Source organism: Sorex fumeus, unplaced genomic scaffold (genome assembly GCF_029834395.1).
Source record: "Sorex fumeus unplaced genomic scaffold, SorFum_2.1 ptg000008l, whole genome shotgun sequence".
Taxonomy (NCBI): Eukaryota; Metazoa; Chordata; class Mammalia; order Eulipotyphla; family Soricidae; genus Sorex; species Sorex fumeus.
Window position 1 is genome coordinate 48,532,785 of NW_026606065.1, and position 14,932 is coordinate 48,547,716.

The 14,932-nt window shown below is 34.4% G+C and overlaps 1 protein-coding gene across 12 annotated transcripts in view; it reads left to right on the plus strand.

Moving 5' to 3' along the window:
- RBM26 (RNA binding motif protein 26) overlaps nucleotides 1-14,562 on the plus strand; it is a 93,242-nt gene extending 78,680 nt beyond the window's left edge. For 7 of the 12 annotated variants that reach the window (XM_056110053.1, XM_056110063.1, XM_056110058.1 and 4 more), the window contains 4 exons: nucleotides 3,882-3,995; nucleotides 5,565-6,733; nucleotides 7,349-7,407; nucleotides 11,421-14,562. In XM_056110053.1, coding sequence (XP_055966028.1) covers nucleotides 3,882-3,995; nucleotides 5,565-5,654 — 204 coding nt within the window. In that variant the 3' untranslated portion in view covers nucleotides 5,655-6,733; nucleotides 7,349-7,407; nucleotides 11,421-14,562. The remainder of the gene's footprint in view (nucleotides 1-3,881; nucleotides 3,996-5,564; nucleotides 6,734-7,348; nucleotides 7,408-11,420) is intronic. The other 5 variants (XM_056110054.1, XM_056110055.1, XM_056110057.1 and 2 more) reach the window with 5 other exon arrangements.
- The last annotated feature ends 370 nt before the right edge of the window (nucleotides 14,563-14,932 follow it).

Sequence of the window (14,932 nt, forward strand, 5' to 3'; positions counted from 1 at the left end):
GTGGCCTTGCGCATGACTGTGGCTGGGTTCTGGAGGTCTTCGGCTGCCGGGGCTCTGCTCAGGGACAGGGAAGGAAATTCAGCCCTCCCCCCACTTCGAGGGACCCGGTGAAGACAGCCAGGTGCGGGGGCAGGAGGTATATATTGCTAATATTGATTTGTTGTTATACTTTGCACTGTTTTTTAATTTAATTATTTTAGTTTAAGAGCCATACCTCACAGTGCTTAAAGTTTACTCCTGGCTCTGACCTCAGGTTTCACTCCTGATGAGCATGGAGGACCATACGGGGTGCCAGGAATTGGACCTGGACTGGCTGCATGCAAGGCCATTCCCCTACATTGCACTATCACTCTAGCCTTCATGTACTACTTTTTTTTTTTTTTACATTTTTTTTCTTTCTTTTTTTTTTTATTAGTGAAACACCATGAGGTACAGTTGTAGATTTACAATTTTTTGTGCTTGAATTTCGATTATACAATGATCAGATACCCATCCCTCCACCAGTGCCCATTTTCCACCACCATGGATAATATCCCCCCACCCCCATCCCCCCATCCCCCCCTGCCTCTGTGGCAGGACAATCCCCTGTGTTCTCTCTCTCCGTTTGGGTGTTGTGGTCTGCAAAAGAGGCATTGAGTGGCAAACATGTTCAGTCCATAGTCTACTTTCGACATGCATCTCCCCTCCTGGGAGGATCCTCCAAACACCCTTTATTTGGTGCTCCCTTCTCTTTCTGAACTGCCCTTTCCTCTAGGATACCCGGCTGGCCTCTAAGTTATGGAGTAATCCTCCTGGTGCTGATCTCAGCTATTCTTGCGTATTAATCTCATATTTTGTTACTTTATATCCCCCAGATGAATGCAATCTTTCTATGTCTATCCCTCTCTTTCTGACTCATTTCGCTTAGCATGATACTTTCCATATTGTACCACTTGTATGTAAATTTCATGACTTCATCTTTTCTAACAGCTACATAGTACTCCATTGTGTAGATGTACCAAAGTTTCTTTAACCAGTCATCTGTTCTTTTTTTTTTTTTTTATGAATGGGTGTTCTTTTTTTTTTTTCTTTTTTTTTTCCCCCTTTATTTTATTTTATTTTATTTTTTTTAAAGTTGTAGATTTACAATTTTTTGTGCTTTGGTTTCAATTATACAATGATCAGATACCCATCCCTCCACCAGTGCCCATTTTCCACCACCATGGATAATATCCCCCCACCCCCATCCCCCCATCCCCCCCTGCCTCTGTGGCAGGACAATCCCCTGTGTTCTCTCTCTCCGTTTGGGTGTTGTGGTCTGCAAAAGAGGCATTGAGTGGCAAACATGTTCAGTCCATAGTCTACTTTCGACATGCATCTCCCCTCCTGGGAGGATCCTCCAAACACCCTTTATTTGGTCCTCCCTTCTCTTTCTGAACTGCCCTTTCCTCTAGGATACCCGGCTGGCCTCTAAGTTATGGAGTAATCCTCCTGGTGCTGATCTCAGCTATTCTTGCGTATTAATCTCATATTTTGTTACTTTATATCCCCCAGATGAATGCAATCTTTCTATGTCTATCCCTCTCTTTCTGACTCATTTCGCTTAGCATGATACTTTCCATATTGTACCACTTGTATGTAAATTTCATGACTTCATCTTTTCTAACAGCTACATAGTACTCCATTGTGTAGATGTACCAAAGTTTCTTTAACCAGTCATCTGTTCTTGGGCATTCAGGTTTCTTCCAGTTTCTGGCTATTGTAAAGAGTGCTGCAATGAACAAACAAGTGCAGATGTCACTTCGACTATACATTTTTGCCTCTCTGGGATATATTCCCAGGAGTGGTATTGCTGGGTCAAATGGGAGCTCAATTTCTAATTTTTTGAGAATCGTCCATACTGTTTTCCAGAAGGGCTGAACCAGTCGACATTCCCACCAACAGTGAAGGAGTGTCCCTTTCTCGCCACATCCATGCCAGCATCGGTTGCTTTTGCTCTTTTGAATGTGGGCCAGTCTCTGAGGTGTGAGATGGTATCTCATTGTGGTTTTGATCTGCATCTCCCTGATGATTAATGATGTAGAGCATTCATGTACTACTTTTTTTTTTAATCAATCACCATGAGGTACAGTTACAGACTTACAAACTTTCATGCTTACCTTTCAGTCATATGATCAAGTACCCATCCCTCCACCAGTGCCCATTCTCTACCACCAATATTTCCAGTATCTCTCCCCCAACCCCCACCCCCACCTCTGTGGCAGGCACATTCTTTTTTGCTATCTCTTTTTGGTGTTGTGGTTTGCAATACAGGTATTAAGTGGCCATCATGTTCAGTTAGAGCAGGCCCTCCAAGCATCCTTTACTCGGTGGTCCTTTCTCTATCTGAGCTGTCTTTTCCCCCTACATGTGAGGCCCGCTTCCAAGCAGTGGAGCAATCCTCCTGGTCCTTATCTCTACTATCCTTGGGTGTTAGTCTTGTATTCTGTTACTTTATATTCCACAAATGGATATAGTCCTTCTATGTTTGTCCCTCTCTTTCTGACTCATTTCACTTAGCATGATACGCTCCATGTTGATCCACTTATATGCAAATTTTATGACTTCATCTTTTCTAAAGCAGCATAGTATTCTATTGTGTGGATGTATCAAAGTCTCTTTAACTAGTTATCTGATCTCAGGGTTTTTTCCTGATTCTGGCTATTGTAAACAGTGTTGCAGTGAACATACAAGTGCACATGTCATTTCTACTATACTTTTTTGCCTCTCTGGGATATATTCCCAGAAGTGGTATTGCTGGGTCAAATGGGAGCTCAATTTCTAATTTTTTGAGAAACATCCATAATATACTACTTTTTTTAAACCAGCTACTTAATGTAGCAGTAGTTAAACTTAACTATTTACTAAAGTTTTAGTATATTCACTTCTAAAGGTTTTTTAGGAAGTATTTTTATTTCCAGTAAAGACAAATAGTTTTATTTTCTTCTTGGAGATGTTCATAGTGTTATATTATATAGGCATCAACATTCTTTCTGTTAGCCTACGATATAGTTTGAAAATTATTTACTTCTTATACATATATAACCTTATAGTTACTTAATGTTTCCTTGTTCATATTGATGATAATGCTTTCCATAAATTAAGAATTGGAATGCATTAAAATGCACTTAACCCCATTTTAGGCTTTGAATTTTGAATTTTAGAATCTTTAGCTCGGTTTCTGAGTACTTTGGGATTTTTATCTGAAATAGCAATTATCAAAAGAAGTAGCAAGTACCATTGTATTCTGAATACACAGCTTGTAGCGTGGGGTTTGTAGGAATTTTTTCCTGCTGTTTTGGAGTCTGCCCCAGTGGTGTTATTGAGGGCTTATATCAGACTCTGTGCTCAGGGATCATTCCTAGTGTAGTAAGGTGGACCATATGCAATGCCAGAGATTGAACTAAGATTAGCCGTGTGCAAGGTCAGGGCCTTAAACCATCCGTTCCCTCATACTGTCTTCTTACAGTCAAGTAGCACTGCTTAATTATGTTAGGTTATGTGGGGTTTTGTTTTGGTTGGGGCTACTTGTGTTTTGGTTCTCAGGACTTTCTCTTCCTGCCAGTATATGCTGTGCCAGGGATCAAACAGAGGCGCATGTGGATTATGCTCTTGAGCTCTTTGAACTGTCTGGTTTGCCCTGCTTTTGTTTTCTTTTTTTATCAAATTACTTATACTGATTTTAGGGGTAAATAGAATGTTAATTAAAATTTATGGTATTAAATATAGAGGTAAATAATTACAGAGCAAAGTGACACAATCATCTTTACTTGTGCTTATCTAATTTGAATATTAAGCACTGTAATATTAAAATTTTCCCCAATAAATGATTTTCTATTTTCCAATATTTTTAATTGTTTCAGGCAGCAGTTCATGGAGCTCGTTTCAAAGGGCAGGATCTAAAACTGGCGTGGAATAAGCCAGTAACTAATATTTCAGCTGTTGAAACTGAAGAAGTGGAACCTGATGACGAGGAAGTATGTTTTTTCTCTTTTCCATTTTGATTTTAACTTGATTTATATGTAAATTGTAATTTTATGTTTCTGATTATAACATTAAATCTTCTGTTCCTGAGCTATATTCTGGTAGGGGATATCTGATAAGTGTAAATAACCTTAATTTTCTGGATTAATGAGAACTATGGATTGCTATCTGAAAAGCTATATATAAGCCCAATTTTCATTTACTCTTACAAGATAATTCATTTTAGATTTTTATCCACAGGAAATTTATAATATTTGAATTTTTAGAGCATATATTTTACTCAATTGCTTTATTAACTTTTCAGGTTCCTTTATTTTAATTCTTATGATTTTAGTTTAATAGAATGAATGTTTGCTATATAATAGAACTGTGGTAGGCACAAAATGAATAAGACACGGTCCCTATCATCAAGGAGCTTATTATCTGGAAAGGGGGTAGTGACAGACACATAGGTAACTATATTAAAGGCAGACTGATGCACTGAGTAAAGATCTGAACAATATGCTATGGGTATCCAGAGGAGGGATCGATTGTTTCTGCAAAACTCTTGAAGGATGTGGTGAAAGTGGAGCTGAACCTCAAGTGATTCAAGAAAAAGGGGGGGGGGGTCCATTACTTAGAGGCGGGGCAGGATTATAGTTGAGAAATTCATTCTAGGTAAAAAGCTAGGTGTGCAAGAGAACATTTTTCTTGAGAAACAGCCTGATGGCTGAGAAATATGTGCGTAAAGAGCAGTAGTGGGATGACCATTTTTAATTCATAACTTAAAAACAACAATGTTTATTGTTTAATCATGAAATAAACTGTAGGAAATAGTTGAGGAAGTTGATAAAGGAAGCTTGGCCTTTTATGAGTTTCATAATGGCACTTCATTTTGTTTGAAGGGCATGCAAGGCTGTTAATACATATCTACAGTCAAATGCAAGAATAAAATGTTTATTTTGAATCTCATACATAATTTGTCATTTTATATTTTAGATTATACCTTTGTCCTTCCATGATTTTGAATTGAATGGGGAGAAAAGCAGGCGAGCTCCTGGTATTAGGTATTTTGAAAAGTTTGGAAAGTAGTCTGAGAAACTTCTGTAAAGGGAATGGATAAAAGAAAGGAATGTTATAAAAGAACATGTTTGTTACATGTGGCAGAATATAGATTTGACTCTTTATAGACTTCTGTGCAAACTGTTGGTTGATTTAGTGTCCAGGATTAGACAGAGCAAATCAGGGAAGTCGTATGGATGTTTTCTTTATAAAAAGAAATAACTATTGAGCAATACCTTTTAGTTATAGAACATGGCATAATTTAATAGAGACAGGAGGAATGGTATGTACAAAGGTTTACTTCTATGTCTTTAGTGCTGGTTTGATACAAGCTATAGAAGGTACTTAAGAGAAACCGGAGTGGTTAAAGGTTATTTATCATTGTTTCTTGAATGTTCTAGCTATAGTACCTTTCGAATTCAGCTCTTTGAGAGAAGTCATTGTTTAAAAGTGTCACCTTTTTTTCTTTTCTTTTTTCTTTTTTTTTTTGGGTAAATTCCTAAATGCATTTTAACCTAAAGTTTCAGGAAGAGTCTTTGGTGGATGACTCATTACTTCAAGATGATGATGAAGAAGAAGAGGACAATGAATCGCGTTCTTGGAGAAGATGATTTGACTGATCATTGATCTGCATATGCTAGAACTCTACCTGTGTTTCATTAGTATTACCTAATGTACTTTTACATATTTGTAAAAAACAATTTTTGGTAAAATGTGATGAAGATGGATTTCACAAATAGAAAAAAAAGAAGAAAACTACCTTCTGATCCTGTATTTTGAAAGATTGATGTTTGCATTTTATTTCAGTAAACAATTGCAAAAGACATCACATTAGAAACATACTCAATGTTTTTATTACATACTTCTACTGAACAGAACAGAATTCTTTGGGTTCTTTGTAATTTAAATGAATAGGTCTGAAAACTTATGACCAATACTTGTTATAACTTAGCAGATTTTTTGTTTTACTCCAAATAAGGAATGAATTTGCATTTAAAATATTAATGAATGTTTTCAAAAAATGAATAGATAACATAGTACTATAACTAAACTCTCCCAAGTTATGTATTCATAATATTACATAGTAGTATGCTTAGGCTTTACTATGTATTAGCCTTTTGTTGGACTTGTGTATGTATTTTACCACATGGGTTTTAATGATAACGGTGTATGACTGTTTTGCATATGAGTCCCTATGCATTCAGATGTGAAAAATAAAGTGGAATGGTCTCTCAAAAGAAAAGAAAAAAGAAAAGAAAACAATGACAAAAAAAAAAGGCCAAGACAATGTTCCTTGATTTAAAAAAAAAAAAGAAAAGAAAAAAAAAGAAAAAAAATCTAAAATAAATAGACCATTCCAGATGGTGATCTACCCTTACCCCCAATTATCACTAAAAGAGCTTAATCACTAATTTATTCTTTATAATAATGGTTGCTGGTACCTTTATAATAATGTACAATCCATGTTTAAAATTTATACAACTTCAGTTTGGTTTGATCCTACAAATTTTCAACAGATGTCTTAAAATTTAAAAGCAGGCTGATTAGTTTGGAACCAGACTTCAAGTAGTATTTGGTGAATAAGAAAACATCACATTACATTTTGGATGTGTGAAAGAAAGCTTGACCATTTGAAGATGTATGAATAAAGAAATGTACTATAGATACTACTTTAGGAAAACACTGTTTGGTAAGTGTTTCAGTCTGATATTTTAAGTGTGCATTTTCTATGCTTGTATAAAAATCTTTGACATTTGCAACGATATTGTGATTTTTTAAGTGGATTTCTCTGGTAAATGAATGTGATCATTGAAAGTTGATTCAGCGGCTTCCAGAAAATAAATGCATTCTTTACAGAATGAGGGGATAGGAGATTACATATTTACCTTTTGAAATGCATCGTTTCGATTACAAGTGTTTCTGCCCCTCCTCAGATTATAGTGATTATATTAAAAGTCACATTTTAAAAGATCACTTTCTGTATGGGGCCCTTAGACATAAACTGCAGTTCTGCCACTCTAATCTCTTGCCAATGAAATAACTTGTGCAATACTGTTAATCTTTTTTTTCTCCCCTCCCCCCCCACACACACTTAATTTGTGTATATATATGTCCCTTCTGGTAATATTATTTCATAGAAATGTTGCACATGTTAATATTTAAGATTTCAGTATCAAATTATTTTTGTCAAAATAGTGATTTTACTGAAAAAGTTCTTTATCTGGTATATTTTTATGTAGTCTCTTGTATTTTTACTATGTGCTATTCTAATTCATTAGGTAAGTTTGTTTTCTTTTCTTTTTAGTAGTCGTGAAAGATGCCATATTGGCAGAGGCTCACGTTTCTTCTCTTTACACCAAACAGGTATTATAAAGAAAGTAAATCTTTCAAAGGCCAGTTAAATCTTCTTGCTGATTTTTGGCTTTATAAATTGATTAGCCTGCTATCTTAAAAAAAATGTGAAATTCCTTTAATGATTGTAATTATCTACTACTACTTAAATAACTTTACTAGTTTCCCTTAAATTTATTACTACCTAAACTTTAAGTGTTTTAAGCCATTTTGCTTTGAATAAATCAGAAGACAAATATATTTTAATTTGATTCCAAAGACTTGAGGTAAATTTAGCAACTTTCATTAAGCTCACAATTATATTTTTATTATTTATATGATTTATTATGACTGTTGCCTACAATTTGTATTGAGTTTTGGAAAAAATTATGTTTTTAATATTAATGTTCTACTTGTACTCAGTTGGAAGTTAAGATTATTTCTTTGCAATAGTTAATTCCCATTTTACAGATAAAGGAAACTTGGATTAATGAAAGTAGGGTGATTGTCCAAAGCCACAACTAAGAAGTAGAAGACTAGCTTTGAATGCAGACATTCTGATTTTGGCACCAATTTTATTTTTTAAAATTCTACATTGCTACCTCCTTTTAAATTATTGACTAAGCGTGAAATTGTGTTTGTAGTAAATGTTGAAGTGGACTTCTTGGTCATTAGCTAGTTCATATCTTTATCCTCCCTCCTAATATAGCACTTTGTTCATATCTGTTACAGTACTTATGTTGTAATATAATTTATCTGGTTTACATGTCTGTCTTCCCACTAGATTATAAGCTCCTCTAGGAAGGGGACCATGTCTTATTCATCTTTTTATCTCTAGTGATTGTCACAAAGCCTGGCTCATATGGGCACTCAGATGTTTGTTGGATGAATTAATGAATGGATGCATATAACTCCAATAATGAAGTGACAATTACCTCCCTTGTTAATTCTTATCAGTTTTTTAATAATCTCTCTTGAAGGTCTTAGTCACTGGTACCGTTTTGCTAACCAGTTTATACCATTGAGTTTCACATGAGTGGGGTTACAGATGCATATGTAACTTCAATGAGATTTTCTTATTATTACTAAGGCACTAATATTTTGGAGTACTACGTTTTGTAGTCATTTTCTGAAGTACCTTTTGAATTCAGTGCATATATAAAGTAAGCTAAGAAACACCAGTTTAGTCTCTGCTACTTGGATTATATGTTCAAAAATAGCCTGGTACTGAATATTTGACAAGGGTTAAGAAAATTAGCTTTTGGGAGCCAGAGTGACAGTAAAATGGGTAGGGCATTTGCAATGCACACTCCTGGGTTTGGTCAAAGCTGTCCCATATGATCCCCCAAACACAACACCAAGAGTAATTCCTGAGTGCAGAGCCAAGAATAACCCCTGAGCACCGCCTCCTCCGCTTCCCCACCAGCTGGCGTCCTTACTCCCTTGCCACACTCATAATGTCAGCTTTTGGCCTCAGCTCTGCAACTTCCTTTCTGGCCAAACACAAGTCTGTCACTTACCCAGGTTTGTTTCCTTGTCTGTAAAAAGAAAGGGACTGGACTAGACGACTAGCTCCTTGGCACACCTGTAACTTTTCTTGAGGGGTACATTAAGTGTTTCAATCTAAAACAGTTTAATATACCTACTCCCGATTTGTTGTTTCTGTTGTACCAATAGAAACAACTTAGATTTGGTTATGGTACACTAATTCATATAATGTGCCTTAGTCTTGTTTTGTGTATAATACTCCCAGATACTCTTCAGACACAGATTCCTTTCAACCTGTAAAATGCAGTCTTCTTTTGTGATCACTAGTACTTTTTCTTCCCACTTGAAACCTTTACTTTTGCTTCTAAACTCAAACTTTAAATTTCTTTCATATTCCATTATGCTGCGGAAAAAGTTGAAGTGCATTTTTAATTCTACAGATCTCCTACCAAGTTATTTTTGCTTAGAGAACAAATCTGGGCTGAGTTTTGAGAGAAAAAGGAATTGACAACAATGTAGGTAGCTATTTAATACAGGACAAATTGAAAAGAATTATATATTACTGGTTAAAAGATTGATTAGGATTACCACAAGGGATGGTTGTCATTTTACATATTTCTTTCAGTATTTTATGTCTACTTAAGAAATGTTTAAAATGTTATTGGATACTTGTAACATTTTAAAAATTAATTTTAGTATTTGACAGATACCCAGCATTTAATAACATGTTACAGGAATGGGAGCGTGTACCATAGTTCTTGTTATCCTGTATATGAGCAAATATAACAACTAAGTTTTCTATAAAGAAAAAAGACTTCACTGTTTTAACTGATTACCTGTAGAAAGTGTTGCTGAGCTTAATTGAAGGAAATTTATTGTTACTAGAACTGTTTGGGGGGTGAGGAGGGCATGTATTTCCAATCTTGGAAAACTAATTGTTGGCTTTGTGGGTTTACAGAAAGAAAGCAAAAATGGTTGCTTCTTTGGTATGTTGAAATGGCACCGGTGGTTTTAGAATATTATACAGTCATTATCAGTCTTTTCCCCCCTTTTATATATATAATATGAACTAAAGAAAATGAATTTTTAGTCCTTCTAGAATTTATACAGATATTTGTAAGTCTTCCTCCTCTTCCTCCCTTTCCTCCTCCTTTTCCTCGTCCTCGTACTCTTTCTTCTCCTCCTCCTCCTCCTCCTCTGCCTCTGTTAAAGCAGGAGTTTAAAACATGAAATTCTGGCTGTTCACTTTTTGGTCTTACAGGGTTTTCCTTGTTCTAAAACCCTATAAATTTAAAGTTTAAACTTAATCTAGGATTATAGCATCAGTATATATTATTTATAAGGCAATAAGTATATTTCCTTTTCTCAGATCTTGGGAACTACCTTTATATCATTAGCTTTTGAACTGCCTAGTTCTGAGGTATGTATATAGGCTTATTTAAGAAGTGTATTTTTCATTCCCCTCTGATCATGATCATAGCAGATAGTCTCCTAATACAGTTACCCCAAAATCCAATGAAAGAGACATTTTGGCAAATATAAGTGCTGTTATCAATCATTTCTAATGAAAGCTCACTTTTAGTAGGAAAAAAAGCCCAATATGGTAAATAATTTTCATATAGTGTTATATCCTCATTGCTTAGTGTAATTGAAAGAATTTTTTTAACCTATTTGTGTCAGCTTGCTTTATTAGCTTCTTTCTAAGCCCCTCCTCTATGCCCTCCCTTTTTATTTTATGTTATCACTTTCCCATCATTTGAAGTTGGTCTTTCTCTGTATACACGGTCTCATTTTGATGTTTCTTTATTTTTATTGTTGATCATTGTGCTTCATATAGCATTTTGTCATTATGTGATTGAAGAATGAAAATGATTATATGGAGTTTAAGAAAATTAGGTACACCTCACATTTGAAATCATTTGGAAACAAATTATTCTTTTCATATACAATATCTTAAAATTCACTTTTGATTTCTTGAAACTACTTGCCCACCTGAGATATAATTTATAATCTTATCAGTTACTACATTTCCTAACCAGAAAATCAATTCCTTTCCCCGCCCACATTCAGAAAAGATTTTACTTAAGGGAAAAGAAGGCAGAGAAGTTCCTGATATGGGATACCCTAAACAGGCTTCCAGAGAAAGGAAGAAACCTTTTCCCTTTTGTGTGTTTTTAACAAAGGGAGAAGGTGTGAGCACTTTATATTGTGCATAAAGGTGGGCTAGTAGAAGAGGGATTAGGATATCGAGATGATTATCTTCTGGTGTCTTGTTGTCTAGGTTATTCTGTCTTCTTTAGTTATCAGGTAATCAAAAGTTTTAGCTATGTTTCAGCACTATTGTCTCTGCAGCCTAATGTTTCAAGGAGAATACAGGAGAGGTATTATTAAAATAATCTTGACCTAAAACTGATCCTTTGTCTAATTTGTGTGCAGCTTTTTTTGTCATTTTCTCCAATAGATGTTTTTAATGTTTAGAAAAGTTGAAATCAATTCAATTTTTAGATTTGTATGCTATTCTCAAAGTTATTTTTTTTAATAGTCTTCTCTTTTTCCAGCAGAGAGAGATCATCATTGCCTGAATTTAGCTTTGTGACCACCACAGCAAGAAGTGTTCCTCTCTGGAGACGACTGTTTAAATATCATTTTGTCGTTTTATGTTTACCCTTTATCAATTTGGATATTTGTTTACATGTACTATAATTAGCATTTTATCTTTACAGTTCTCTAAGGGTATACCTGAATCCAGAAGTATATCTGAGTGTGTGCTTTGTCTGACTTTTCTTACTTAAATGTTTTCTCCCTTTATAGCCATTTATTTTTTTTAAACACCATAAAAAGGATTAAAAAAAAACCTCTTGGCTTCCTAATATGCGATAAACTCAGTCTCAACAAAGCTAAGAATTGTGTCTAGGACATCTATAAAGCCATGAGGTTGTGTTTATTGGCATGAATAATTACAATGAAGAAAATAATTTAAAAGTTAAGCATGAGTTTTGTTTTAATTTTTCTGGAATTTAGGATACATATTTGGGGTTAGAATAGTCAAATAATTTTGAACAGATGATAAAATACTTTTCTATATTACGCACTAATAATTTGCCTATCTTCTAAAAATACTTTGACCTAAGTTATTCCAATCCTACCTGCCCAAATAATTTTTTAGTGTCTTGGTTCTTTAACACCAACAAGGAGTATAATTTTCTATCAAGAAATGCAGGATGATCTGTGGAAAATACATATTGAGATGAATTTACTTAATGTCTAACTTTCACAATTTACCTTATTTTCTGCACTTGCAATCAAGACTTCAAAGACAATCCTAAAAGCAAGGGGGAGTAGTGTGTCTGATATTGTAAAAAAATTACAGATTTCCAGTCTTGAAAGGTGTATGTCCATATTTATTTATAAGCAATGTGGCTTATAACTATTTTTAGACTGATTAAATCTTATCCAACTAACCCAAAGTACTCTTTTTTATAAAATGAGCACAAAGAAAAGTGTTCACAAAGTTAAGAATATTCCTGTAGTCTAATGAGGTATTTGAGGAGTTTTATTTGGACATCTTTATCAGAAAATCCAAATTACACTTAACTGTAGTCACTCTTTTTTTTTTCCAGTTCTTTCAACTATGCTCATATTTTTACTTCTTTGTGTGCAAAGTATTCTGCAAAATACCCTTTTCTCCAACCCCACCCTCGTGTGCATTGTGTTTGTTTTCGTGAAAAATAAAAAAGAATGAACACATCAGTAAAATGTAAATTATCTATTTTTATCTACATTAGTTAGAGAGAGCGGGGAAAAGTATGTGTTTTGGAAGGTCTTCTAACATATTTATGACCTGTTAGCCTACAAGGGATTTTGAAAACTAGGCTCTTGTCTTAGTTAACATTTTTCAACTAGCAGTTACTTGCAGGGAGTTTATAAATACTTCCCAGGTGAGCTCAGTATCTTTTCTTTTTGTGGAAAGATTTCTACCTATGCAATAGTGGTTTGTGTGGTAGGTTAGAAACCCAAAGAACATTGACTGAAGAGACCATACTTCTGTATCAGTTTGGTTGGCTAATGGATGTGAACCACAGGCCCAATCACTGTTAACTTTGTTTTTGTCATCTTTCCCCCCAGCCCCCTTGTTTTTAAATTAAAAACAAAATAAAGCAAAAACTGACTGGCATTGAGAATCAGAAGTCTGATTCTCACTAAGATCATTGCTCTTTTTTAAAATTGCTATGCTATCCAATAGGTCAGTTACATTAATTCCCTTATGCTGATCCATTAAAGATAAAGAGTTTTTTATGATTTCATTTTTCTTCAGTAGGATTCTCATGGAGCTATGTGTAGATAACTGTACAGAATCACTTGTGTAATTGAAGCCGTTTACCTCTGCATGATTGCATTATGGAAACCTTTTATATATCTTTATATTTTCAATATACTTAGATTTTACACTATTAGCTTCCCTACTCATGCGATATTTGTTTTTTAATAGAGTTTATAAATATTTATGCTCAAAATACAGATCAATTGAATATTTTTTGGTCTTGTTTACAAGATAAATAATACTTTACAAGTGATGCAGCCCCTCAAGTGTCTTAGGAAAAAGTCATTGGTGCTATAAACCTTTCAATATCATTTTGAACTATTATGTAACTTAGCTATGATCGTTTGTGATTTACTCTAAAATAGCAGCATAATTTACAAAGTGGTTTGCAGTCAGTCAGGTAAAGAACCCAGCCCATTAAGCCCCACAATTTAAAGATATGATACATCATTAAGGCCCAACTCCTAAAAAGAAATAGTTTCATTGGATTGTTGTTAGTTCTTTTGATAAGAACAGTGTTGATCTGGCTAGAATAAATAATTATACATTCAGCGTGAATGATAAAATCTGCTTGGCTCAGTTTTCCCATTTTTGAAATGGGAAGCTTTCTTAGTCCGATAACATGATGTAGCCCTGCTTAGCTCTGCTCTAAATTCCTGTCTGTCTTTTATTCAACAGGAGGTAGAGTAATTCTTAAATATTTACAAAACATTTGATGAATTGTGAAGAGATGTATTATTTACATTGTACATGTTTTGCATTGATGGGTGTAGATTGTTTCTACATCTACAGGACTTCATTCCAGCACCTTAGTGAATGTTCTTAAGATACAATTTTTAAGTATCAGCAAAGCATTCATAGATGTTTACGTTTGATTCTCAGAATTCTGAACCTGTTTGAGGTGTATATACTTCAGAACATGGATGGCACAAGATTTCCCATAATAAGCAGTTTGCTTTAACTCAGTTTTGTGGATTGTTGAACCTAAAACACCAAAGGAGTCTTCTCTTGTCTGGAGATTCGATTGTTCCAGTTTTTAATACCTGTGCCCATAGTGTCCCATTTCACGAATGTGTGTCGGCATGGGGAAAAAATTCCCTGCTCTTTCAGTGGAGCGAAAGTAATTGATTAAGCTGTAGCAGCTTTTTTTTTTGTTTTTTTTCTTAAAGTGATAATAAAACTTGAACTAAAACAAGGTAAAACTTGAACTAGAAAACTACTCTTGTATGCATAGAATGTTTGTAGTATAACATGTTTATGTGGGGTTGTCAACATTTTTATTATTTATAGTTGAATTATGTTATTTTGTTTGTTAAATATCCATAATGTTTATTATTTTTATATTTTGAAAATTTTTTAAATAAAATAGTCTTACTGAAAAGAGTTAACTTTTAAAAATTGTCCTTCATCTTTTATTGTTAATGTAAAATAAAAAGAGAAATCTGCCCTCAGGCACTGAAGAGTTGAGAGAATTCTGAAAATGTATAAAAAATGTTTCCAGATCACCTCTTTCCCGGTTTACTGTTCGTTCTCACTTAAAACTTTTCTTTCTTTTGGTACCAGTGTGTAATTAGCCTACTGACTCACAATCTGAATCTTCCACACTCTTCTTCCAGATTCCTGCTTCCTCTCCACTATTGGAGGTTTTTTCCTTCTAATGGTTGTTGGGCTGGGGGGGAGTAGAGTGGTGAAAAGCTTTTCTTTCTGAGTGATAGAATAAAAATACTGTTGTCAAAGGACATAATATGG